Source organism: Mesoplodon densirostris, chromosome 14, assembly GCF_025265405.1.
Source record: "Mesoplodon densirostris isolate mMesDen1 chromosome 14, mMesDen1 primary haplotype, whole genome shotgun sequence".
Taxonomy (NCBI): domain Eukaryota; kingdom Metazoa; phylum Chordata; class Mammalia; order Artiodactyla; family Ziphiidae; genus Mesoplodon; species Mesoplodon densirostris.
The window spans coordinates 72,145,509-72,173,120 of NC_082674.1; the positions used below are offsets into that span (position 1 = coordinate 72,145,509).

Here is a 27,612-nt window from a genome sequence, read left to right on the forward strand (position 1 = left end):
GATTTTATTAGGTGTAAGAGGAAAACCAATAAAAGACATGCATTTACATGTCTAAATTTATATAAGTACTCGCATGTTTATAAATTGGTATTAAAACACTGCTCTTAACACACAAGGAGATTTCACAACTTAGGGATGTGCCAAGCCAAAGATTAAAAAGGAGGAATGCAAAATAGAAGATTTTCCCGCCCCAAAAAAGCAAACATGGTAGAACCTCTCAATGAACTGGGGTTTGACTATTAAGAATAAGTCAATTCTTTCTGAACCCCAGAGCTTGCAGGAGGCGTCTTGTGAGCAAGATTGATCAAAATACTCCTCTTCTTCTGGCGATCACTGACAAGAAAAGCAGCAAGGCTTTGAGCTTTCCTTTCAGCAACCAGCAGTATATTTAGACATGGCACCTTTTTCCATCTGATAGTTTTAGGTAGTCAAACTTTTACCATGCTGAAAATTCAATCGTATCTTTCCACTGTCACATTAACCTTAATGAAAACTAGAAGATATGGTCTTTTGCAATGAGAATGCTTGACTACATGTAGACTTCTGTTTCTGAGGATGGCATCATAGACTGTGAAAAGAAATAGAAAAAATCATCCACAAATTCTGTGTTCAATGTATGAAAAAAATCACATAGATTTTATTGTTCCTGGTGTTTTGAATAATCTATGATAAAGAGCAGCGATAAGGCTTGTATGACTGTAGGGTCTCTTAAAATGAGTATAAAGGTTCTATAGGTACACATCAGATCAGATCAATTCCTTCCTTTGTTCTTAGAAAAACACTAACAAGAGCTTTCCAGGATGTGGAAACAGGAAAGCCCTCTTCAGCTTGCCCACCAAGTGAGTGTAGGCCACACCCGGTATCTATGGGGTACTTTCTGTTAGACTGCACCTCAAGCCTGTGTCTGGGACCAGCCTGTGTGTCCTTCCTCAGGGGAGGGCAAGAAGAGCTGCCAAGTTTTCCCCCAGGAAATATTAGCAGAGCACAACACAGCATCTGCCCTATCCAGCCAGCCACCTCTTATAAAATGCCACAAGGAGCATTCCTGGACTCTGACGTGTACAATAGTATATATCTGTCATTTTTTCTGCAGTGTCCTGGAGGCTTTTTGGAAAATGCCCTCTTAGGTCACGAGGATTCTTAGGGTGGGAGGAATTAGAAGTCATCGAAGAATCAGCAGGGTCCGTGAGAAGCCATTTCCCAGAGACATGAATAGCAACCAAAGACGGGAGCTCCACTCAGGACTGACAGTGGTGGAAAGGTCAAACACTGAGTAGGGCAGCGACTGAATAGAAGAGTCCAGGAAGCCCCTGCCTAAAAGAGACTGTCCATAACTTCAGGACCAAATGCCACCTGGAGCCGCATCTAGGGGGAAACATGTTTGGCTCTTAGCCTAAGCCTGGGTTCCTAGCTTGGTCCCTCCATTTGTCCCCTTCCTGGCATGGAGCTTCTAAAACACTCAGAATTTCCTAAGTGATGAGAACCATAAAGTTGTCTTTTGCTATTTTAATGAAAGCCCCTAAGGATGGGGGCTGGTTGCCAGTGGAGCCAATCTGGTGATTTTAGGGTTGGAACTGTCAATCCCACCCCTCTACTTGGGAGGGGAGAGGGGCTGAAGCTTGAGTTCAGTCACCAATAACCAATGATTTAATCAATCCTGCCTCTGCAATGAAGCCTCCATAAAACCCAAAAGGAGAGGGTTCAGAGAGCTTCTGAGTTGGTGAACATGTGGGGATGTGGGGAGAGTGGTCCCAGAGAGGTCATGGGAGCTCTGTACCCCTTCCCCATCCCTTGCCCTACAGCCTCTCTTCCATCTGGCTGTTCCTGAGTTATATCCTTTGAAATAAATAGGTAATCTAGTAAGTATAAGGTTCTCTTGAGTTCTGTGACCCATTCTAGCAAATTAATGGAACCCAAGGAGAGGTCGTTGGAACTTCTGATCTACAGCCGGTAGGTCAGAAGACCAGGTGCAACCTGGACTTACAATTGGCTTCTGAAGTTGGAGATGGGGGTGGAGGGCAGTCTTATAGGACTGAGACCTTAATGTTTGGGATCTGATACGATTTCCAGGTAGATAGTGTCAGAATTGAGTTAAATTATAGGACTCAACTGGTGTCACAGAACTGCTTGGGATGGAAAAAAACACACACCTCAGAATTGGTGTCAGAATTGTATGGGGCATGGCAGGGAATATCTTCAGCTGTTTCTAATATTTAGTCTCACTTAAAAACAGGCGCAACAAGCTTTCTTTTCAATACCTGTCCTCACCCCCACTCCGCCCCAGCTTCCCCACTGAGTGTCCGCCAGGTCTTTGAAAGGGAGGTTGTCCATACAGAGTAGCTGAGGACTGAATGAGCCTGAGGGCATTGGTGTGCATCATTTCCGTGGAGCTGTTGCCAGGCAACATGCTGGCTGCCAACCAGAGGAGAAACTTCCAGGATGCTGATGTGCATCCTCGGCACTGGGTTTGATTGGCCCTGGTGACGTGGTGTTTTTGCAGATGGGGCCAGGGCCTTCCCAAATTTTCACACACTCTAATAAATTTGAGTTGTCATTGGTGTGTGCTAGACCTTGGTAGACAAAATAAAGAGAAAGGATTCCATTGTTTGGTAGGGATATGGCTTCTAGTGGGGTACATTATTTATCTGCTTTTTATCCCAACTCTGCCAACAACAGAGAGGAGACCAGCATTCTCACACCCTCACCCCAAATGTAAAGTTCAGGAACTCCTGGTCTCTGGGTCTGGATCCTTGCTCAGAGTGCCCTGTCTTCTCGTAGCCTCACCATCTCCGCCATGGGGAGTGAACTAGGAAATCCCAGTCCCCAAAGTCTGAGCTGCAAATACGGAGTCAGTGACTTCCCCAAGTCATAAATATCCTTTGGTTCATTTATTCATTCTATCAACACCTACCGAATACCTCTTATGTGCCATTTAGGGGATACAGGAAAAAAGACCCAGTCCTTGCTCTCAAGTTGTTTTCAGGCTGAAATACCTACCAGGCAGCATGGAAACCAACCTGGGATGTGGGGTTGGAGGCCCGATCTGAACCTTGCTGGGTGAGATTGAAGATTCTTCATGCATAGACTGATTCAACAAATATTTACCGAACACACACAACGTGCTAGACTCTGATCTGGTCTCTGAGGACTCAGTCATGAATGAAGCCGCCAAGTTCACTGCTCTCACACATTCCAGGTGTGGCAGGGCAGGGGACCCAGGAGAAGGCAGGGGATGCAGAGGAGACAGATTAGCAACAAGTCAGCCAATGCGCAACCCATTTATTCCATGGGTTTTATTGAGTATCTCATATGTGTTGGGCAGGGTGTTAGGTGCTAGGGTTGTAAAGACAAATAACACACAGTCCTGTCCCCGAGGGCATTTCTGCCAGAGGGAGGAGCCTGTCCATAGGCAGAGAGCAAACAATGGGGCTGCTTGGGGGAGATCAAGCCATTCAATAGAGCTGCGGCATAGGGCGTGGTGGTGGAGGAGGCTCCTTCTTTTAGTTATGGAACTCATCCCTTGGGCAATCTGGGGCAAGGAGTCCTTCCTGGAAATTTCATATAAACCCTCTTGAAGTATCTATTGGGGTAGACATTTAGGAACAAACTGTAGGTATTAGATGTGTATAGAAGAGCATCATTCAGCCTAAGGTGTGGCTCTGCTTGCCTGAAATACACACCAAGAATAAGAGTTTCTAACACTCCAGATTCAGTTCCTTCCGCCCTCCCTCCCTTCCTCCCTTCCTTCCTTCCTACCTGGCCCCATTCCCAGAAACTGGTGCAAATAAAAACAAGTGTAGGACCAGAAATGTCAAAATGAATATAACTAGGATCTGCCCTCTGAGGTGTGGCAGGAAATAATATTGCTTAAGGTTTGCAAAATGTCAGGACGTTCTTGAATAAAAGGCCCTATATAAGTTCAAGGTCTTTATAATTATTTGATGATTACTATAATTTGTAAGACTTAGCCATAAATCTCTTAGTAAGAGGGTGAAGTCAACCCTTTTTGAAAGAGGCCGCAGGCCAGGGGCTCTATAGAAGGGGTGATGGGCTGATGGTCCCTAAGGACAAGAGCTCACTGAAAACAGGTGAGCGGTGGAACTCTGCTCAGGTCCATTTAGCATGAAAAATCCAGGGTATGGTGATCAACTGATAATGACTGTGTCTCTGCTGCTAAGTAAATAAGAAAAGTTGGAGTCACAGAAAACTCAAGAACTTTGCAAGGAAAACGCAAGTTATAAAAGATTATGTAGATGGTAGAATGATTTTTTTTTACAATACTTATACATGTTTAGATTTCTTTTAATTTAAGTATATAGTTACTTTTGGATTTGTGAGCATGGGCGAAAGAAAGAATGGGAGAACAGAAACATGTGTGCATTTAGTGGGAACTGTTATAGGCCATATGAGATGTGTTTTTTGTGAATTCAAGGCCAAAGGACAGAGGTGTTTGTGTTTTTCCAGATGTAACCTCTCCCCCACCCTCAGGCTCCCTCCTATTTCATTAACCCCACCCACCTTAAGTGACGCTTTGATAACAAACTCCTATCTTCTCTGAAGGCTGTGAAAGATCTAAGGCCAACAAGTCTAACAGCTTAAACTTGGCAGAGTCAAAGGCTAGACAGGCTTCAAGAGTCTTGGATGGAAGAGAGACCATGGTCTCTTAGATTTGATCTTTGTTCAGAACGGGATATTCCTGGGACAGTCCTTCGCACTGGGGGAGGAGCCTTCCTGGAGTTCCCAACTCTGGGAATCCCAGATGGGCAAAGTGAGGAAAGCAGGCACAGAGGCCGAAGGGAGAGAAGGAACTCCTTCCCAGGTTTCTCTCAACCAAGAAAGGATTTGCCTGCAGAGAGTGAAGAGAAGTGATCGAACCTTCCAGGCTGGCAATCCTTGCTCACAATCCAAATTCAGTAAATATATATTTTCATGGACCCTGTGAAAATGCAACTCTGCAAAAAGTGAGTTTAAAAGGAGCCTTATATCTGACTCTAGAAAGTTAGATTTTTCTCAAGAAAATGTGGTCCTAGTGGCAGAAACATTTTATGTATGTGACTGTCATTGCTGTTATTTTCATTTAAGGCCTGTTGGTGCACAGCAGTCTGCGGGGCAATGCTAGGGTGTGTGTGAGGAGGGAGAGCAAGAGGGAACATGGCTAAGATGTGATGCGACTGGAAAGGCCTTTCAGCCCATAGGGAGCAAGCAAGAAAGCTGAGTTAGCAATAAAACCGGGGTCAGGGTGACAGTACAACGTGGAGCAGAGGAGACCGGCCTGGTGTGTGTGTCGAGAGCAGTTCTCAGTCCTTCCAGGACCACGTGGGGTGGGGCACGATGGGGTAGGGCCACCTCCATCTCCCGGCACCGTAGGCTGTTAACACGGCACCTTTTCCAGGTTGGTTGGAGGACCCTAAGGACCTGGGATGCCTATGGTTCAAGGTTAGTGGGGAAAATCTGGGAGAACATTCATGGAAAAGGAACGGGGGTTGTCTTGTGAGAGGACTACAAAGACCAAAGACCTTTATTTCCACCTTTCCAGAAACATTGTTTAACTGACGAGGAAATGGTCCATGACACCTTACAAATCTAAACACTGCTTTGAGAATTAAAAGTGCTCAGTGGAGGAAGTGTGAGTGGAGGCCACCAGGAACCTGAACTGGCCCCAAATGGTATTCAGATTGTCAGTTTCCAACGAGCCCTACACCTTGACACCCCCATGCTGTCTGTCACAGTTTTGCTCTCCAGAAAGGGAGAAGAGGGATGCTGCAGTGGATGCTGTGCTTAGCATCATGAACACAGTGCTGGACTGACCTGACGTTTTGATAATGGTTCCGAGTGTCTGGAGCCACAGGGGTTTGACCGGATCAGTCCTGGGTGACCAATGGACTCTCCCCACACACACTCCAGTGACGCCTCAACACTCCCTTCTGAACATAGACTCCTTTTTGGCACCTGGAAAGTTGGGTCACAGAGTTTGGGTTCCTTCAATATGCTATGTTGATGTCTTATTGTCACTTCTTGCTCTTTCCTGATGTAACTGAAAAAAAAAAAACCCAGAGTAACTCTGTGTTCCTAAGTCATTGGCACATGTATTTACACAGACTCTTTTCATTCAAGTGCTTATGCAACACAGACATTTAGTTCCATGCTTGGAAAATGAAACGAGCTTTCATGTTGCAATAAAAGCTAAGTTTTTCCACTTGTGTTTCCAAGAAGTATTTTTTTCCCTGGAAAAGCAGTATAAAGAGTAAAATGCTCTGGGTTTTGCATCTGGATGCAAGCAGTCCTTTTTTCTGATGGGTCCATTCCATAAAGCCAGTGAGAAGCCTCTGTAAATATACTCTTTGATGAAACTATGAGCTTTTCCTGTACCTACATGGCTCTTTCTCTGCTCTTTTTCCTGGGATGGAGTGTCCTCTCTCATTCAGTGCTGGGGGCTCAGTGGGTGATTCCTGTTAGGTGACTGAATCTGAGAGTTCCTGTAAACACAGCTAAAATTCAAAGTTCCTGTATCTTTCTGGTGTTCTGGACTGGGCACGACATTTTCTACTCAACTAAGGGAAATCAGATAGACCATCTCAATGTTGTAGGGAAGAAAAACAAAAAGCATGGCTTTTTGTTAATTCAAATGACTTCCTTAATACCTCTTCTTCATCTTGACATATTCTCTTCCTGGGTGTTTGGAAGGAACCACCCATAATACTAACCTTCAAACAAAACAGATGAGAAAAGCATTATGAAAGTGCCAATATACACACCCCACTTGTAATGATAGTAATAACTCAAAAGGATCGTAGCCAAGCTCAGCTGACCAAGGGAGATGATGGGAGCAGCCAGCAGTAGAAGGGGCTCATGGAAGGTGGAGGCTTTGGGGGCAGGTGGCTGGCTCCTCAGGCATCCCCTGGGGTCAGCGGCAAGCTATTCTGGGTGGCATTTGTATATTCATTTGGTAGCTAGTGGGGGAACCAGGGCTCTTTGTACACGAGGAAGGTGATTAGAGGAATGGCTGGGATGAGAAAGTATTTGAGAGCAAGCGCTTGATGGTGACCAGTTGTCCGATCTCTTGTCTGCTGACCCCCATATGATTCAATCCTGGACCCCTATCATGACCTGACTTCATGAGGATTTGACTTTGCTGGTGGAAATAGCCTGTTTATTGGTCTCCCCAGGCTCTGGCCCAGGTTTGTTCCTGCCTAGGAGTCCTACAGAGGGAGAATGGGAAACATGGCTCAAGGTGACAAAAGGGGTCTGAGATTCCCAGGCTGGGGGCTTAGAGCAGTGGGGAATGTCTTCCAACTCCTTCTAACCAAAGCAAAGACTATGGCAAGGCACCAAGGAAAGCGTAACCTTTCCTCTTAACTGAAGGAAAAAGAACCCAAAGTAAGAGAAGCACTGATAAGAAATTCTACTTTTGGTATTATCTTTTGATAATGAAGAGGCTATTGGGATAAGGTACATGCATCAGAAATTGGCTTTTCAAGATCTGCAGTCAGATCACCATATTTCTCAGCGTTGAGAATCAAAGTATCTCGGTTTCTTAAAAGAACCTGTATTTGGTAACTCGACAGTATGTTGAGTCCCTGTGGGCTGAGCAGGAGTCTCATCATTTTTAAGCTAATTAAAAGGATGGATGGAGTACATGTCCCACTCTGGCTTATTTCATTATGATTCAAATAATTAATTTTCTTAGTTCAGACAGGGGGACACACATTCATTCTTTTCACATCTTTCCATAGAAGCACTACATAATGTTATGACAATTGATATCTTCATATCTTTGAGCTAATTTCTATTTTAAAATCATTTTAGGATCCATAGTGCCAAGTCATCAATATGTCTGTGCTGTGGCTACTTCTGGGCCTTCTTGCCTTTACTGGTGAGTGTGTTGTATTTTTCCCAAATGACCTTGGAGATGGGAAAGATAAGCATGGGAACATAGTGGTACTTCTGATACTTAAAACTGCAGTGGAAAATGTTCTTTTTCCCACCAAGCTGTTCAACAAATCCTGGAGTTGCTAACAGCTACTGACAAGCAGCCTCTTGCCAGGTGCCTCACAAAAGGAGGAGGTTCTCCAGAATGTGGGGTGGACTTACAGCAGCATTGCTTGGGCCAGACTTTAAATCCATATCATTGAAAAATGCTCACTGTTTCTCTATAAAAATTCTTTCACCAGAAGTATTATTGAATTTATTAATAGACCATATAATTCTACAGAAGCATTGACGTGATTTACCATTGTAAAACTAATGTAATTCAATAAAAAACTAGCAACACTGGGATCAGGGAGATGGGACTCAGCTAACCACTGAGGCTGACATCATTGCCATGCTTGAATTTCAGATTTGGTCCTAAGGTTCGTTGCAACTGGGGCAAAGAGGAAAAGGTAATTTTTTTTTTTTTTGGACAAAGAAAAGTAGGAAGCATAGTTCCTCAAGAGAAGCAAATTTTTTCCTGGCTCTGAATTTTAAAAACTTCTCAGATAGGGCCAGCCTTACATTCATTCCTTTCTTTCTTGAACCATCCATTCAACAAATATTTTTTAAAATTTTACAAGGAATTTTGGGACTATAAAGAACTTTGGGTGAAGGAGACAAGATGGCAGAGTAGAAAGACATGAGCTCACCTCGTCTTATGGAAACACCAAAATCACAACTAACTGCTGAACAACCATCAACAAAAAAGTGCTAAAGATACCCTACATCCAAAGACAAAGAAGAAGCCACAATGAGACAGTAGGAGGGGTGCAATCATGATAAAATCAAGTCCCATACACTCCAGGTGGGCGACCCACAAACTGGAAAATAATTATACCATAGAAGTTCTCCCACAGGAGTGAAAGTTCTGAGCCCCACATGAGGCTCTCCAGCTTGGGGTCTGGTAATGGGAGGAGGAGCCCCCAGTGAATCTGGCTTTGAAGGCCAACAGGGTTTGATCACAGGAATTCCACAAGACTGGAGGAAACAGAAACTCCACTCTTGGAGGGTGCACACGTGGTCTTGTGCACACCAGGACCCAGGATAAAAAGCAGTGACCTCATAAGAGACTGGACCAGACTTACTTACTAGTATTGGAGGGTGTCCTGTGGAGGTGTGGGGGGCAGCCCTGGCTCACTGCAGGGACAAGGACACTGGCAGTAGCAGTTCTGGGGAGTACTCATTGGTGTGAGCCCTCTTGGAGGCCACCATTTTCTCACCAACACCTGGCTCCACTCTACAGCCTGTAGGCTCCAGTGCTGGGATGCTTCAGGCCAAACAACCAACAGGGTGGGAACACAGGTCCACCCAACAGCAGACAGGCTGCTTAAAGTCTTCCTGAACACACAGCTGTCCAATAAACCACACCCCCTGACACATCCCTGCCCGCCAGAGGGACAAGACCAAGCTCCACCCACCAGTGGGCAAGTACCAGTCTCTCCCACCAGGAAGCCTGCACAAGCCTCTTAGACAGCCTTATTACCAGGGGGCAGACAGCAGAAGCAAGAAAAGCTGCAACCCTGCAGCCTGTGGAGGAAACTGCAATCACAGAAAGTTAGACAAAATGAGATGGTAGAGGAATATGTTCCAGATGAAGGAACAAGATAAAACTCCAGAAGAATGACTAAGGGAAGTGGAGATAGCCAATCTACCTGAAAAAGAATTCACAGTAGTGGTAATAAAGATGATCCACAATCTTGGAAAAAGAATGGAGGCACAGATCAAGAAGATACAAGAAATGTTTAACAAAGACCTAGAAGAACTAAAGAACAAGCAACAGATGAACAATACAATAACTGAAATGAAAAATACACTAGAAGGAATCAGTAGCAGAATAACTGAGGCAGAAGAATAGATAAGTGAGCTGGAAGACAGAATGGTGGAAATCACTGTGGTGGAATAGAATAAAGAAAAAAGAATGAAAATAAATGAGGACAGTCTGAGAGATCTCTGGGACAACATCTAGTGCACCAACATTCACATTATAGGGGTCCCAGAAGGAGGAGAGAGAAAGGACCTGAGAAAATATTCGAAGAGATAATAGCTGAAAACTTCCTAACATGGAAAAGGAAATAGTCACCCAAGTCCAGGAAGCGCAGAGAGTCCCAGGCAAGATAAGCCCAAGGAGGAACATGCCAAGACACATAGTAATCAAACTGACAAAAATTAAAGACAAAGAAAAAATATTAAAAGCAACAAAGGAAAAGCAACAAATAATGTACAAGGGAACTCCCATAAGGTTTTCAGCTGATTTCTCAGCAGAACCTCTGCAGGCCAGAAGGGAGTGACACGATATATTTCAAGTGATCAAAGGGAAGAACCTACAACCAAGAATACTCTACCCAGCAAGGCTCTCATTTAGATTCAACAGAGAAATCAAAAGCTTTACAGACAAGCAAAAGCTAACAGAATTCAGCACCACCAGACCAGCTTTGCAACAAAGGCTGAAGGAACTTCTCTAGGTGGAAAATAAAAGGCCACAACTAGAAACCAAAAATTACAAATGGAAAAGCTCACCGGTAAAGGTAAACATACAGTAAAGGTAGGAAATCATCTGCACACAAATTTGATATCAAAATCAGCAATTGTTGGGCTTCCCTGGCGGCGCAGTGGTTGAGAGTCCGCCTGCTGATGCAGGGGACATGGGTTCATGCCCTGGTCCAGGAAGAGCCCACATGCCGCAGAGCGGCTAGGCCCGTGAGCCATGGCCGCTGAGCCTGTGCGTCCGGAGCCTGTGCTCCGCAACGGGAGAGGCCGCAACAGTGAGAGGCCTGCATACCAAAAAAAAAAAAAAAAAAAAAAAAAAAAAAAATCAGCAATTGTGAGGACAGCACAAATGCAGGATATTGGAAATGCATCTGAAATTAAAAGACCAGCAACTTAACACGATCTTGCTTATATACAGACTGCTATATCAAATCCTCATGGTAACTGCAAACCGAAAATCTATAATAGATACACACAAAAAAAGAAAAAGGAATCCAAACACAACACTAAAGTTAGTCAACAATCACAAGAAAACAAAAGAGGAAGGGAAGAAAAAGGACTTACAAAAACAAATCCAAAACAATTAACAGGGGCCTCCCTGGTGGCGCAGTGGTTGGGAGTCCGCCTGCCGATGCAGGGGATACGGGTTCGTGCCCCGGTCTGGGAGGATCCCATATGCCGCGGAGCGGCTGGGCCCGTGAGCCATGGCCGCTGGGCCTGCGCATCCGGAGCCTGTGCTCCGCAACGGGAGAGGCCACAGCAGTGAGAGGCCCGCATACCGCAAAAAAAAAAAACACAAACAAAAAAAACAATTAACAAAATGGCAATAAGAACATACATTATCAATAATTACCTTAAACATAAATGGATTAAATGCTCCAACCAAAAGACATAGATTGGGTGAATGGATACAAAAACAAGACCCATATATTTGCTATCTACAAGAGACCCACTTCAGATCTAGGGACACATACAGACTGAAAGTGAGGGGATGGAAAAAGGTATTCCATGCAAATAGAAATCAAAAGAAATCTGGAGTAGCAATACTCATATCAGACAAAATGGACTTTAAAATAAAGACTGTTACAAGAGAAAAGAAAAAGAAACTTTGGGGAGCATATAATGTGATTAGGGAGAGACTACAGGGCAAGGAGTAATGAGTGACACAACCAACTACTATTAAGGGTATTTGTCACCAATTATAAAGATAAAAAGTGCACTGATTAAAAAATAAACAAGGAACTGTTGGCTCATTTAATTTTTAGTACACTCATAAAAGACCAAGTCATTTCATTTCCTCATTTCTCTTAGATTACTCATCACAAGATTTTAAAATAGAAGTATTTACTCCAAAATACCAGTATTTTCAGATGTCAATCCCATGAAGCTCTTAGTAAGAAAACAGAACTTTAAAATGCATTTACATAAACCTACAGTACACAGATGATGATGTGCAACAGGTATATTTACAAAGATCTGCATATCATTAAGATTTGAGGATATAATCTAATTTAGTCAAAGATTAAATTAATCAAAAAGAGTAATCTAATGAGAAGTCCTTACAGGCTGATAATAGTGAGATGATTCTGTCAAGGGGCAGCTTCCTGCCCCCTGTAGGTAACTTGTTGCTGGCTCATGTGCCCTCCTTGTGGTGTGAATTATAAATTCTAGACAATGCCCTCCCCTTCAGTGACTAGAATGACAGTGAAAGTTAGGGAGAGAGATGGAAGGGCAAAGAGAGAAAGGGAAGAAGGGGAAAGAGGGAGCCCCGGCATAGAGACCTGGTCCTGGACCTCACACCGTATCCTCCCCCCTTTGTTGTCTTAGGCTCCCACCTAGAAGTGCACACAAGAGCAGGGGAAGCCAACTCCAAGTCCCAGTTTACCAGCTGTGCCTTTACTTTGGGTCTGGGTTGAGATCCCAGGGAGGACCAGGCTTCATACTACATGTCTCTCCAGAGCAAACACAAGTATCTCACCAGACCAATGAGTTAGGAGTATTTGAGGGAGAAGTGCCGAGCTCACCTAAGACACAAGATGAGGACTAGTTTACAGGGAACACAGAATCTCTGCTTTGATTCTAAGACACCCATCCAAAAGCACTCTTCAGCCCCAGAGCTTTGCAAGTAGTATAACTGCTCCAACTGTTCTTGAGTCCATGGAAGAGGAGGTAAGAAGTTAGTATCTGTGATCACTTAGTTGCCATACTGTAAATTTCAAAAGTGTTTCCATGGCAAATTGAGTTCCTCTTGTCATTGATTTTAGTATAGTTATTATCATTATTATATATTTTTTGCGGTATGTGAGCCTCTCACTGTTGTGGCCTCTCCCGTTGTGGAGCACAGGCTCCGGACATGCAGGCTCAGTGGCCATGGCTCACGGGCCCAGCCGCTCCTCGGCATGTGGGATCTTCCTGGACCGGGGCACGAACCCGTATCACCTGCATCGGCAGGTGGACTCTCAACAACTGCGCTACCAGGGAAGCCCCAGTTATTTTTATTAACATCACTTCATGATGGATAGAAGCAGGATCAGAACTACTAGTTCAATGTCTTAGGCTGACATTTTCTCCATTTGTAGGCTCATCTGAAAGCAGCAGTTGGGGACGCTATGGAGACCTCCAGACCCTCTACACCCCTGGGGCTTCTTGCGGGATTGGAAGATGTCGAGGCCTGAAATACTGTGGTATTGATCATCTCACTGTCCACCTTGCCCTCCTCCTCTTCTTTCTCTTTCTCTCAGAAGGTGACTCCTTTTGGCAAGCGTGGCTTCCACAGGATTTTGTCCCTTCCCTTGAGATGCCACCCCAAGCCTCCCTGTCCTTCCCCACAGTTTTGATCCTCTCAGCATATCCTTTAGGTTCCCACTATTTCCCACAGCCCCACGCAGCGGAGTGATGGCGAGAGCAGTGGACGTGGGGTCCACAGAGCTTGTCTGAGTGTTAGCTCTGGGGCTTCAACAAGTCACTCAGGTCTCCTGAGCATCCACTGGAAGGGTGAGAATAGCACTCACTTTACAGTGTTGACAGCTTTGTTTGATGTAAGGTGGATGAGAGTGCTTGTGAAATCAGGAAAGTGGGCTAGCCAGGTAAATTAGTACTGGTCTTCATTTTGCCATTTCTCGTTATTTCATAAAAGTTTAAGCTCACATGATTCTGGGTGTCACTTTAGGGCAGAAAGGTGGGCAGGCATGAGGAAACCTGCCAGGGAAACTCTCCAAGGACTCCTTGAAGAGTTGGGAGAACTCTTCTCTCATATTCTGTCACATGGTAGCTGATGGACAGGTACATTTTATTGGGTCACTCTGGGATGCTTAGGATGGAGCTGATGGTGTCTGTGCCCATGGAGTTTTCCAGGGTGGGCCAGAGCAGCCCCTGAGAGCCCAGCTGAGGAGCACAAAGGACACTCCTCAGGGGATGTGGACGCAAGCTCAAAGGAGGAGAATCATAATCTCAGGTCTAGCAATGGCCACAAGGGATTTCAGACCAAAACTTGGGCTTCTCAGTCCTAGACCACTGACCAGGTCCCTGGAGTGTATTTTCTCTCTCTTCTTGAACTCCTGTCTCAGCACAAGTCACACCAAGCTGCCTCCTTCCTTCTGTGTTTGCTTTAAGAGTTCGTGCTTCTGAAAGGCCGGCTGAAATGGACATGCCATACTTCCTGTGATATCAACCCATCATGTGTACAGTTGGCCTAAAATACTGCATGGACCCTGCCGTGATCGCTGGTGTCTTGTCCAGGAGTCTCATGGTGGCAACGTCCTGGTCAATGCGGACAGTATGGGCGATGGAGGCAGGGTGGTGCAGGTAACCTGCCACCAATCATGACGTGTGGCTTGTCACAACCCCAAGGGACTCCTTCACATTCGTTATTGCTGATGGCACCCCTGGAGCACCACTCCATAGAATACGGAGTAAAAGATGCTCCCTGGAGTTGTGAGAACCACAGCTCCACCTGGGAGATGTGATCAGCAACATTTCTGCTTCGTTTAGAGCCACAATTTCTTTTCAAAGTAAATTATGCTGTGTTTCCAGGCTGTCAGCAACCAAAACCTATTCTGGATTTCCAGTAAGGCGATGGTGCAAGAGAGAGATCACAGATTGAATCCTTGCTCTGTTATTTTGTAACCATGTGACCTTGGATAAATCATTTACTCTCCCTAGGTCTCAGTTTCCTCATCTATAAAATGCCATCTCAGAGAATTGTTATGAAGATTCAATGAAATAATGTGAAGAAGCACTTGGTATCTGGTAGATTCTCAAAAAATAGTGAATTCCCTTTCCCTTGTCTTATTTCTGCACAATTCTTAGTTATGAGGATCAATTTCAGTTTTGCACTAATTCTGCCTGGTATCACTTTCTGCCTGATAGAAACTTCCAGGGAACGGGTCGTTCATTAACCCCACTGCCGAATTAACTCTGTGCTGGCTGAATTGGTGATGCAAGGGACGTAACGAGGACATGTTTTTTCCTATGAATTTCACACTGTTGTCGCTGTGGAGAAACCTATAAGTATTGCACTCATACTTTAAGGTTTTAGGAAAACGTACTCCTCAATGATCTTTAAATTGGCTTCTCAAAGTACATGACGCTTGACAATTTAAAAGTACTTTCAAATACTTTAACTTATTTTGATGTGGGGACCCATCCAATAAACTGATGAGATGAAGTCGGTGGGGGAGGCAAGTCATCTGCCCTTTACAAGAGAGGAAGTGGATTTGCGAGGAAAAAGTCATTGCCGCAAAGTCACCCTGCAGCTGGAAAATGCAGTACTGGGACCGAGGACATCATTGGTGATGTCAGGGCAGGCATCATTTCTCCTGCCCTGTTCTGCTTCCTTTGTAAAGGATGAGTCCATCTCCTTTGATGATGAAGAAAGAACTCCCCAGAGTCAGACATTTCTCCTACATATGGTGAAACCCACATGGTGTACAAGAAAGTGTAGAAAAGTTACCTTTAGACATTCAGATTATCTGAAAGGAGAGTTACAGGTCCAGATAGAAAATCCCCTTTCTGACCTGTTTAGAAGGTTTATGCTTACAGCACTGAAAGAGGGCATCAGACTGGTCCCTACGCTACATCTGTCACCTCTGGTTTCCAACTCTGTCTCTCACCATTACCCTGGAAACAGCTGTGAAATGTCTGCTCGTCCCTTCCTTTGCCTAAACTTGTAGCTTTACTATTTATCCTCAGGGAGATTGAAGGTGGCAATGGTTCTGCCAAAGGGGAGGAGAGAAAAAGGGAAATGAAAAAGTAGCCCTGATCCCAGGAAGCTGCATTACCCTCTGCCTCTCTCCTCACAGGACCCTGGCCTTCATGCCCCACCTCCTGGATCAGCAAGGCCCAGGTTTCCCAGATGACTGAGGTCCTGACTGTTAGAATCAAAGAAATCCAGAGGAGGTTTCCAACCTGGACCCCTGACCAGCACCTGAGAGCTTTGTGTAACCCATGGGTTGGTTTCCCAGCATGGAGTTAATAGGTACAAACATAATTCATTGCACCAGATCCTCCCAAACCTGAGTTGCCTCCTAAAAAGCAACTAGGAAAGAGAATCTGAGTTAACTGCTGAGCACCCTGCCACAGCGAGGGGCTGTGGGCTTGGCATTAACCCATCTCACAAATTCCAGGTGGACTCTGCGACTACACCTGAAGCAGTCAGGACCTGAGCTGTGGCTTCTGCAATGATGTCCTTGCACAAGCCAAATACTTCAAAAGACAGGGCTTCCAACGCTTCAGCTCAGACCCAAGATCATTATCATGCAGGCAGCTTCAGCTGTTACACAGATAAAATTAGCCAATGAGGCCAGTAATTTTGAATCTGAGTTTGACCCAAATGTCATCAAAATAACATGAATCACATTAAAGAATTATTATCTGCATTTTGTGGTCTGGTGTGTGCAAATAAAAGGCTGTGTCTCTTTAAAGGTATTTCCACGGATGTGAGCTGTAATGTGGACTTCTGTGAAATGAATCCTGTGTCTCACTGGCTTGCATTGTCAGACTTAGCAAATAAAAATATCAGAATCCCAGTTAAATTTGAATTCCAGATAAAAAATGATTTTTTTTAGTGTAAGTCCCATGCAATATTTAGAAGACATTTATACTAAAATATTATGCGTTGTCTATTTGAAATTCAAATATAACTGGGCATATGGTTATTTTACGTGGCAACTCTATCACTGATTTCTTTGATAAAAATCATAGTTTCAAATTTTAATTGAAAACTTTTGATGAGAAAAAGGGTAAGAGGGTAGCCAGTCCCATCTGCTGGGGGGAATAGTTTTGCAAAAAGAGGGAAGGGCACAACCTTTATAAAAATGACATAGCCACTGAGGACATGACAAAAACTGGTTAGAACCAACGAGGTCCAAGATGGCAGAAGGTTCGACTTCCAGCAGACTTTGAGCCTCATTATATGTTCATTGTAATATATTAGCTAAATGACATACCCAGGGGTGCCATGACTGTTCTAAGGCCAACCATAAGAGGCCAAAAAGTGGGCAGTGGCCCAATTCCTGGAAATCTCTGCCTTTTCTCCAAAATAATTGGAATAATCTTCTCACTCATTAGCCTATGAAATTACCCAGCCCATAAAAATTAACCACCCCATATTTTGGGGCCTCTCATCTTCTGAGATGGCCCACACTCCATGGAGTGTGTTTCTCCCAGGGCTGCTCTCACTTTCTGAGATGACCCCATGCCCTGTGGCCATTCTCACCTTTTGACATGGGCCACGTTCTGTCTATGGAATGTGTACCTCTCTAAATAAAGCTAATTATAACCTATCACTTTGCCTCTCACTGAATTCTTTCTGCGATGAGACATAAAGAACCTGAGCTTCATTAAGTCCTGAGACCAGGTGTGTGATCTCTAAAAGACAGTGGGATGGTGAAAAACTGAAAGCATTTCCACTAAGATCAGGAACAAGACAAGGATGTCCACTCTCACCACTCTTATTCAACATAGTTTTGGAAATCCTAGACAGCAATCAGAGAAGAAAAAGAAATAAAAGGAATACAAATTGGAAAAGAAGAAATAAAACTGTCACTGTTTGCAGATGACATGATACTATACACAGAAAATCCTAAAGATGCCACCAGAAAACTACTAGAACTAATCAATGAATTTGATGAGGTTGCAGGATACAAAATTAATGCACAGAAATCTCTGGCATTCCTATACATTAATGATGAAAAATCTGAAAGTGAAATCAAGAAAACACTCCCATTTACCATTGCAACAAAAAGAATAAAATATCTAGGAATAAACCTACCTAAGGAGACAAAAGACCTGTATGCAGAAAATTATAAGACACTGATGAAAGAAATTAAAGATGATACAAATAGATGGAGAGATATACCATGTTCTTGGATTGGAAGAATCAACATTGTGAAAATGACTCTACTACCCAAAGCAATCTACAGATTCAATGCAATCCCTGGCATTTTTCACAGAACTAGAACAAAAAATTTCACAATTTGTATGGAAACACAAAAGACCCCAGATAGCCACAACAATCTTGAGAACGAAAAACGGAGCTGGAGGAATCAGGCTCCTTGACTTCAGACTATACTACAAAGCTACAGTAATCAAGACAGTATGGTACTGGCACAAAAACAGAAAGATAGATCAATGGAACAGGATAGAAAACCCAGAGATAAACCCACGCACACATGGTCACCTTATCTTTGATAAAGGAGGCAGGAATGTACAGTGGAGAAAGGCCAGCCTCTTCAATAAGTGGTGCTGGGAAAACTGGACAGGGACATCCAAAAGTGTGAGATTAGATCATTCCCTAACACCATACACAAAAATAAGCTCAAAATGGATTAAAGACCTAAATGTAAGGCCAGACACTATCAAACTCTTAGAGGAAAACATAGGCAGAACACTCTAGGACATAAATCACAGCAAGATCCTTTCTGACCCACCTCCTAGAGAAATGGAAATAAAAACAAAAATAAACAAATGGGACCTAATGAAACTTCAAAGCTTTTGCACAGCAAAGGAAACCATAAACAAGACCAAAAGACAACTCTCAGAATGGGAGAAAATATTTGCAAATGAAGCAACTGACAAAGGATTAATCTCCAAAATTTATAAGCAGCTCATGCAGCTCAATAACAAAAAGAAACAAACAACCCAATCCAAAAATGGGCAGAAGACTTAAATAGACATTTCTCCAAAGAAGATATACAGACTGCCAACAAACACATGAAAGAATGCTCAACATCATTAATCATTAGAGAAATGCAAATCAAAACTACAATGAGATATCATCTCACACCGGTCAGAATGGCCATCAACAAAAAATCTAGAAACAATAAATGCTGGAGAGGGTGTGGAGAAAAGGGAACATTCTTGCACTGCTGGTGGGAATGTGAATTGGTACAGCCACTGTGGAGAACAGTATGGAGGTTCCTTAAAAAACTACAAATAGAAATACCATATGACCCAGCAATCCCACTACTGGGCATGTACCCTGAGAAAACCATAATTCAAAAAGAGTCATGCACCAAAATGTTCATTGCAGCTCTATTTACAATAGCCCAGAGATGGAAACAACCTAAGTGTCCGTCATCGGATGAATGGATAAAGAAGATGTGGCATATATATACAATGGAATATTACTCAGCCATAAAAAGAAATGAAATTGAATTGTAATGAGGTGGATAGACCTAGAGTCTGTCATACAGAGTGAAGTAAGTCAGAAAGAGAAAGACAAATACCGTATGCTAACACATATATATGGAATTTAAGAAAAAAAATTCCATGAAGAACCTAGGGGTAAGACAGGAATAAAGACACAGACCTACTAGAGAATGGACTTGAGGATATGGGGAGGGGGAAGGGTAAGCTGTGACAAAGCGAGAGAGAGGCATGGACATATATACACTACCAAACGTAAGGTAGATAGCTAGTGGGAAGCAGCCGCATAGCACAGGGAGATCAGCTCGGTGCTTTGTGTCCACCTAGAGGGGTGGGATAGGGAGAGTGGGAGGGAGGGAGATGCAAGAGGGAAGAGATATGGGAACATATGTGCATGTATAACTGATTCACTTTGTTATAAAGCAGAAACTAACACACCATTGTAAAGCAATTATACTCCAATAAAGATGTAAAAAAAAAAACCACAATGAGGTATCACCTCACACCAGTTAGAATGGGCATCATCAGAAAATCTACAAACAACAAATGCTGGAGAGGGTGTGGAGAAAAGGGAACCCTCTTTCACTGTTGGTGGGATGTAAATTGATACAGCCACTATGGAGAACAGTATGGAGGTTCCTTAAAAAACTACAAATAGAATTATCATATGACCCAGCAATCCCACTACTGGGCATATACCCAGAGGAAACCATAATTCAAAAAGACACATGCACCCGAATGTTCACTGCTGCACTATTTACAAGAGCCAGGTCATGGAAGCAACCTAAATGCCCATCGACAGATGAATGGATAAAGAAGATGTGGTACATATATACAATGGAATATTACTCAGCCATAAAAAGGAATGAAATTGGGTCATTTGTAGAGACATGGATGAATGCAGAGACTGTCATACAGAGTGAAGTAAGTCAGAAAGAGAAAAACAAATATTGTATATTAATGCATATATGTGAACCTAGAAAAATGGTACAGATGAACCGGCTTGCAGGGCAGAAATTGAGACACAGATGTAGGGAACAAACGTATGGACACCAAGGCAGGAAAGCAGCGGGAGGTGGGGGTGGGGGTGGGATGAACTGGGCGATTGGGATTGACATGTATACACTGATGTGTATAAAATGGATGACTAATAAGAACTTGCTGTATAAAAAAAATAAGTAAAATTAAATTAAAAAAAGAAAAGTGTGAATAATATGACCCTGTTTTTGTAAAGCTAACAACAATAAAAATATTTCATGTATATGTACGTATGTGTGGGTATACAATTATTAAAAAACCCAGGGCTTCCCTGGTGGCGCAGTGGTTGAGAGTCCGCCTGCCGATGCAGGGGACATGGGCTCGTGCCCCGATCCGGGAAGATCCCACATGCCGCGGAGCGGCTAGGTCCGTGAGCCATGGCCGCTGAGCCTGCGCGTCGGAGCCTGTGCTCCGCGACGGGAGAGGCTACAACAGTGAGAGGCCCGCGTACCGTAAAAAAAAAAAAAAAAAAAAAAAAAAAACCCAAAAAACAAGAAACAAAAGCTCTACTGGCAATTTTCACCCTGATCAAGATTGCAGCAAATGTTTTTGAGACCTATAAGAACTGACTGCCATAATACTTTACACAACATTTAGAATTAAGTGCTGTATTAAACTTTTTAATGTTGGAGTGGGAAGGGGGAATCTTCTGTTCTGTTTTGTCTGGTGAGCCATTCTGGGGGTCTTGGGGGAGGGGCTTGGGGAGGGGCTTGGGGAGGATTAAGCCTATGGCTTTGCTGTTGGTTGAGTGATGTTCATGAGAGCAACTCCGAGCAGTATTTTCTCGCAGGCTTCATGTGAATGATCATTGTGCCCCGCAGGCACTTCCAGGGGCTCACGCTCCTTCACCCATTCAATGAACCCTCGCCTACATTCCCGCCTGTACCATGGTTGCTACAGTGACATCATGACCATGGAGACCTCTGGTGCTACCTGTGATATCACCAGGTTGATTGCCTGCAGTGAGTGTAAAGCCAGGCAAGCCTTTGGCTAGCCCCCTTTCATCATTTTCAGATTCTTTCTTAGGAAGTAGCTTAATTTTGAGACGTTCATTATTATAGCAGTAATATCAAAATTAAAAATGAGAGAGGGCTTTCCTGGTGGCACAGTGGTTGAGAGTCCACCTGCCGATGCAGGGGACATGGGTTCGTGCCCCGGTCCAGGAGGATCCTGCATGCCGCGGAGTGGCTGGGCCTGTGAGCCATGGCTGCTGGGCCTGCGTGTCCGGAGCCTGTGCTCCACGGCGGGAGAGGCCACAACAGTGAGAGGCCCGCGTATCGCAAAAAAAAAAAAAAAAAGAGAGAGAGAGAGAAACAGAACCCTGACTCCCCTATCAAGCTGCTTCTTTTCATTTTCCCTTCATCCTTTCCAAACCTGGTAGAGATGTGTTTATTTCTACATATTGAAATGATTGCTTAAATAAAGTTTCAAATTCTGGCTTTGTTTTCTCGTTTGTTGTTGTGTCTACTTCAGGTTACAGCATGAACATTTTAAGCAACGCTCTCTGTATGTCCTCTCTTGTGTAATTCTGTTCCGAAGTTTTCTTCATGTTGTCTCAGTATTAGCATGTCAGAGCTAGAAGCAACTACAAGGTCAATCTAATCCTACCTTCCCAATTGACAGATCAGACAACCGAGGCTCAGCAAGGAGGAGAGACTTCCCAAGGGCCCAGGGCTAGGTAGTGTCAGAACCAAACTCAAACATAGGTTGGCTGCTTTCTAGTCCAAGACTTTTCCCAATGCACCAGATATGGCAGAAGAGAGAGCAAGAAAGAAAGCAGAAGTGGTATCCATCTGGGGCAGAGGACCTCTCCGGGTTTATGCAATCAGAGATCAAAAAATGTCCTAAAATGGTTGTCCCAAGCCTGTGGGCCACAGTCAGGACCTGTGGCTAACTTATTAAACTTTGAAAAAGGGGTCTCTTGTGGAGTGGAGGAAACAGTTTATTTTCTATTGGTGTAGGCATCCGTGGTTCTGAAATGTTTGCTGAGATGGATTTGAAGGTCTTCACGTCTTACCAAATTCTAATCAAAGAAGTCGGGCTGAGGCACTGCATGGACCCTACTCTCATTGCAGCCATCAGTTCCAGAGAGGGCCATGGCGGAACCGTCTGGCAAGACGCCTGGGACCACAAAGGACTTAAATTTGGCTTGATGCAGGTACTCAGCTAGAAACTTTCAATCAGCCCCACTTCATGCTTCCTCACAGAAGCTAACCCAAACTGGCAATCTATCTGCATTTATCCTAGGCTTCAAAACACTGGTATTTGCATAATTGCCACTGGGATTTCTGTAACGTGTCAAGATATACCAGTTATTGGATATCTTTTTTTTAAAGTATCTTATGAGTTTTGTAATTATAATTTGTAATTAATATTATGCAATGTACTTAAATTGAGAAAATCTTATAAAGGGTACTATTACAGGTATCCCTTTGAGGTTCATGAAATAGTAAATTTTATCCATGTAGATCAAAACATTATAATGAAACCCTACTTGAACCAACTTGTCCTTTAGGCAAATTGGAGGAAGGGGACCCAAATTATCAGGATATTTGCTTCCAGGTTTTCCCCTATTCTATTCTATTCCATGCCACACGGCTTGAGGGATCTTAGTTCCCCCACTAGGGATCGAACCCAGGCCCCGGCAGTGAAAGCACTGAGTCTCAACCACTGGACTGCCAGGGAACTCCCCCAGGCTTTATTTTAAATTGTCTGAGAAACCCAGACTTCTAGCCTTCCAGTTATTTTTGACTGCAAATATCTAGACTTTGGGTGCTCATTATTTGTTTTGAAACAACTTTTTCTTTTTTTTTTTTATATTTGAGTGCTTAACTAAAACTATGCCACATCCACTTCTCCCAAATCCTACTGTGTTTCTCTGATTCTCTTTTCTGTGAAAGGACTTTTAGAATTGATTCTGTGGGACTAAAGAAAAGGGATAAGGCCAGTGTCTATGACCTTGAACATAAAGAGGAGAAATCAGGACAGCAGAAAAATGTGTTGCTCCATCCAGATGTTGACATTCTTATCTGAATTTTCTAGCTTGATAAAAAAAAAATCCATCAACCTGTTGGTACCTGGGACAGCAAAGAACACCTTTTGCAGGCTGTTGGGATTCTCACAGACAGAATTAAGGCAATCCAGAAAAATTTCCCCACGTGGAGTGTGGCTCAATACCTCAAAGGTAGACCAGTGCTTTGTTTAGAAGAGCAGTGAGTGAGAGCCCAGAAGGCCGGGTGTACCTTGGGCCTCCCTGGGCCTGTGTCCATAGGGTCAGCAGTGGGCCTGGGAGGACCCCTAGTGTTCTCTGAAGCACTGAGTTCCTTAGAGTGTTCTTCATTCCCAATTTCCATTCCCCTTCTGCCAGACGTTGGGGGTTCTTATTACATCTCATTTGTTATTGAGCCATTGAGTGATACCTTGAGAGTTAGTGCGATTGTTTAAAAGAATATGTTTGCCTTCCTCTGATGGGTTTTTTTCCCCTGGTGCAAGAAGCTGTTACCCACTTTCTGAATTTTTTCAGAAAGTGAACAAGTTTTCACTCTCTGAGCATCCTCAGTGACACCAGGGCTTTAGGTACCATGATGTGTCCAGGTGGAAATCCCTACTCGGCTGATCACAGACCCCCTCAGGTTCAGCATCTCCCAGACTGAACTAACTCACTAGCCTCCCACTATAAATTTGCTTTTTCTTCTGTATTTTCTATCTCTGCGAAAGGCACTATAATATACCCAGTCATCCCAGCCAGAAAAAACATTTTTTTCTTAGGTTCTCTGGTTCCTTCTCCCTTCATATCCAGCCATACCAATTCTTATTAAGTCTGCCTCCTATAGGCCCATGGTATGTATATACCTCTCTCCTTTTATGGCCTTAATTTCAAATAAACAGTTTTACATTTTATGGCCTTAATTTCAAATAAACAGTTTCTATTTTCTATTTCAAAGTCCTTGAAGGCAGAGATCAGGACCAGGGGTCTTTACCTCTAGACATCCGAGCAGAGCACAATTATGGTAAACACATGAGTAACTACTGAAGATTAACCTTCTAGGGGATAATACACGTATGAACAAACATTCATATTGCACACATACACCTACAAAGGAATGAGTATGTCTTGAGCATCATTGTGCACCGTGCACTCAGTGTGGCACACATCCTGGTCCATAGTAGGTGCTTAAAAAATTTTATTGAATGAATGAATGAATGAATAAATGAGTGAGTTCTTGAATGACTGAGAGAATGTTACAAGCAGTTTTAGACTGAAGATTTACTGGGGATCTAGTTTTGCCAGGCCTGCACTAAATAAGAAACAAATCTGACTTTTGCAGCAAGAAAAACAAAAGTCTTCAGAAAAAGAGAAAGAGAAGGAAACCAATCTGGAATTTTTTCAGTGATTCTTGAGGAAATGGATCCTTTCAGGAGGAGAGGAAAGGGGGGAAGAGGATCTGGGACTGTCTGCTTTGGAAGATTTCCCTGGAGGGCTGACATCCCGGGAATGCTCATATCTTATTTCTGCTGAAAGTTAATCTTTTAATCTGAACCTCTGGTTTCATTTCAGGTGGTCTCTCAGCCTTCAAGTCAGGAACTGAAGCCATTGCCACCCCCGTGGACATAGACAGTGACTTCATCAGTGATATTACAGCTCGAGCTAAATTCTATAAGAGACATGGCTTCTAGGCAAAGCTCTGTGGGTGGGCCAGGTTGGCAGGTGCTCAGATGGCCCTTCTTTGAGGGTTTGATATGGTTGTGTTGTACCCAACACTGGCAAAGGAATGGTTGCACTTATGACAGAAAATTCATTTCTCACTTTTCTTCATGCAAATAAGCATAAAAAAGGAAAATCCACCCAGTTCACATTACGGTTCCCATGAAATATGCATAAACATATGCATAATTATTGTGCAGTAAATATCATAGTAAGTGACATATTCTTAGCATATTCTTAAGAGTAAGTCTACATATTGCAGCAAGGACTCATTTTAGTCCATGATTTCTTTACTTTTTTTTTTTTCTTGGTTATACCACACGGCATGTGGGATCTTAGTTCCCCAACCAGGGATCAAACCCATACCCCCCTGCAGTGGAAGCGTGGAGTCTTAACCATTGGACTTCCAGGGAAGTCCTAGCCCATGATTTCAATGCCCACCTACTCCCTGTCTTACCAGAATTGCTAACAAGAAGAGAGCCTGATCTGAGCCTTTGTCCTTTTCCTAGTATCTGCTCAAGCTACTAGGGCTTTGCTTGTGAGGAATGCCTGACTCCCAAGCCAGTCAACCTGGGAGGCCATGGAGAACCCAGGGTGGAATTCTAGCTCCCTGGGTACCTGAGAGCCAACTGTGGTGAAGCTGATCTTCTTCAAGAGACGTACACTGTGTCCCTCAGGCCCACACCTACCTCTTGTGTCTTCTTCCTCTTGTTTGCTGAAGATCCAGGGACTGGCTTCTTTTCTTCCCTTTTCAGTAGTTGCTGCCACACAATCTTTCAAGAGGTCCATTCTCCACCAAACATGGCTGAAGATAAGCATATAGGAGCCAATTTTGTTATGGTTCTTTAGGTGTAAGTAAAATTAACCAGCTCTGGAAATTTTAAGCAGTAAAAGGAAATTACCGAAAGGCTATCAAAAGGCTCACAGAGCCAATGAGAGGGTCAAGGACAAGAAGAGTAACCAGGCAACTCTGTGGTCTGGGTAGCAGGAAGCAGTTGACCATACTTTATAGCATCCCTACTGCATGAATGAATGAGCACTCTCACTGCGTAAATGAAAACCAACGACATTTTCTCCCATCCTTTCATCATTCTGCTTCACTTTTATAGTTCCAGGAGAGACTGATGGACTTACCTTGGATCATATACACACCTACAGGCTGGCTGCTTTGCTTTTTGGTCTTGCCCAGACCACCCACAATGGAGAAGAGACATTCTTCCAGAAGGGAACCTGATGCAGTTTGTGGCTTTACTTCCATACTCAGAAGAAAACACAAATAATATGTTGGAATGTAAAGCTCTCAAAGTCCCTGCCGATGTGGCCCCTGCTGGGCCTTTAGCTCCCTTCAGAGATGTTCACTAAATGTTTCTACACGTCACTTCTTTTTCTGAGGAGGAATCAAAATCATACCCACCTACCTCTGAGCCCCCTTGGAGAAAGCCAAGTAAACCCTTCTCTGCTCAGTGACCTCTCAACCCTACCTGCAGATTTGACCCAGGCAGAACTGGGACCCCTGTGTTTCACTGGGCAGAGCCTATGGTCAGGTGGTGAAGCAGCCCTGCAGCATGTAGACCAGCATCTTTTATGATTGGTTGAGGACCATGCTGAACCGGTTAAATATTTTGATTATTATCTCTGCATGTGGGCAATCCAGGACATTCTTTAGATGTTCACTTCGCTCAAGAATGATATCTTTGGTGGGAGAAACCACAGCATGTACTCCATCTAATTGCCAACTCCTTCAATGTCACTACTAAAGCAAAAAAGTACACCCAGGTGAGATAATTTCCAAATAATTTGAAAAACAAGAAATAGTATGATGACTCATACTCTGAATCTATTCCCCCAGTATTCTTTTTATGACTGAGATACCAGATGTTCTAGAGGAGAGTCAATATTTAAGGTGTCTTAGTTTGGTTCCCATAGAAGCAGACCCTGAAACAAGTTCAGGTGCAGGTGGTTTAGTTTGGTTCCCGTAGAAGCAGACCCTGAAACAAGTTCAGGTGCAGGTGGTTCATTTGAGAGGTTCACGGAATGCTGATATGAAGTGGCTGGGGGATACAGGGAAGGGAAGAAAGCCAATAAAATGTGTGTCATCAAGCCGGCTACCACAGTGGGCACTGGAGCTCAATCCTCCAAGCAAACGTTAAGGGATTGTGCAAAACACACTGCAGAATTATTATACACAAGGGCCAAGAAGCTGGGGTATTTATACATCAACTTCTAAGAGCCATTGACTGGGGTATCTGCCTGTTGGGAGGAGAGCAGCTTAATTCTTTGCTCCTTTGGTCTTCCATGCAAATAGGTGGCACACTTTTCTGAACTTCCAAGGGAATGAGACCGTTGACACCGAGATGCAGATCCTGGCAGATGGAAATCAGCTGAGCATCCTGAAATGTCTAGGGATGTAGGAAGGCACCTGCTTGGGTGTGCGGTGCAGAGCCTCTCTTTTCTCCACTCTTTAAAACACTTGTCTTCCCTCCCTCTAGCTTAATACCCCTTAATAACTTCACGCTTTTAAAAACAAATACCTGGAACAGAGGCTGACCTCAGTCAAAGGAACACAAAGGAAGGCCTGGCCAATGAGGGAGAGAAAACACAAAAAACAAAACACAAATTAAAGTCTCAAAGGAATTATCATGCCACGTGGACATTCCTGCTGCTTGGGTTCACTCAATAGGTTCCTCAAAAAAGCTATGCTGTTTACTTTTAGTAAGATGAAAAGTTAAAACTTGGATGAAGCTTTGAAAATATGAAGGGCAGAA

General features: G+C 43.6%; 2 protein-coding genes and 1 long non-coding RNA gene across 3 annotated transcripts; 2 read left to right on the forward strand and 1 right to left on the reverse strand.

Moving 5' to 3' along the window:
- On the reverse strand, positions 1-27,501 carry LOC132501976 (uncharacterized). Its single transcript, XR_009534365.1, has 3 exons — positions 25,537-27,501; positions 5,809-6,034; positions 1-568 (listed from the first exon to the last, which is right to left on the reverse strand). It is a non-coding gene; the product is annotated as an uncharacterized LOC132501976 (long non-coding RNA).
- On the forward strand, positions 7,831-16,243 carry LYG1 (lysozyme g1). Its single transcript, XM_060117907.1, is given in 7 exon segments — positions 7,831-7,873; positions 13,038-13,142; positions 14,073-14,195; positions 14,198-14,262; positions 15,759-15,780; positions 15,783-15,926; positions 16,083-16,243. Coding segments are annotated over 7 exon segments (663 nt in total).
- Positions 16,828-24,819, forward strand: LYG2 (lysozyme g2). The gene is made up of 5 exons (XM_060117908.1): positions 16,828-16,837; positions 20,964-21,104; positions 22,104-22,300; positions 23,185-23,326; positions 24,701-24,819. Exons 1-5 carry the CDS (start codon positions 16,828-16,830, stop codon positions 24,817-24,819), a joined length of 609 nt encoding a protein of 202 aa, XP_059973891.1.
- Positions 27,502-27,612: the final 111 nt, after the last annotated feature.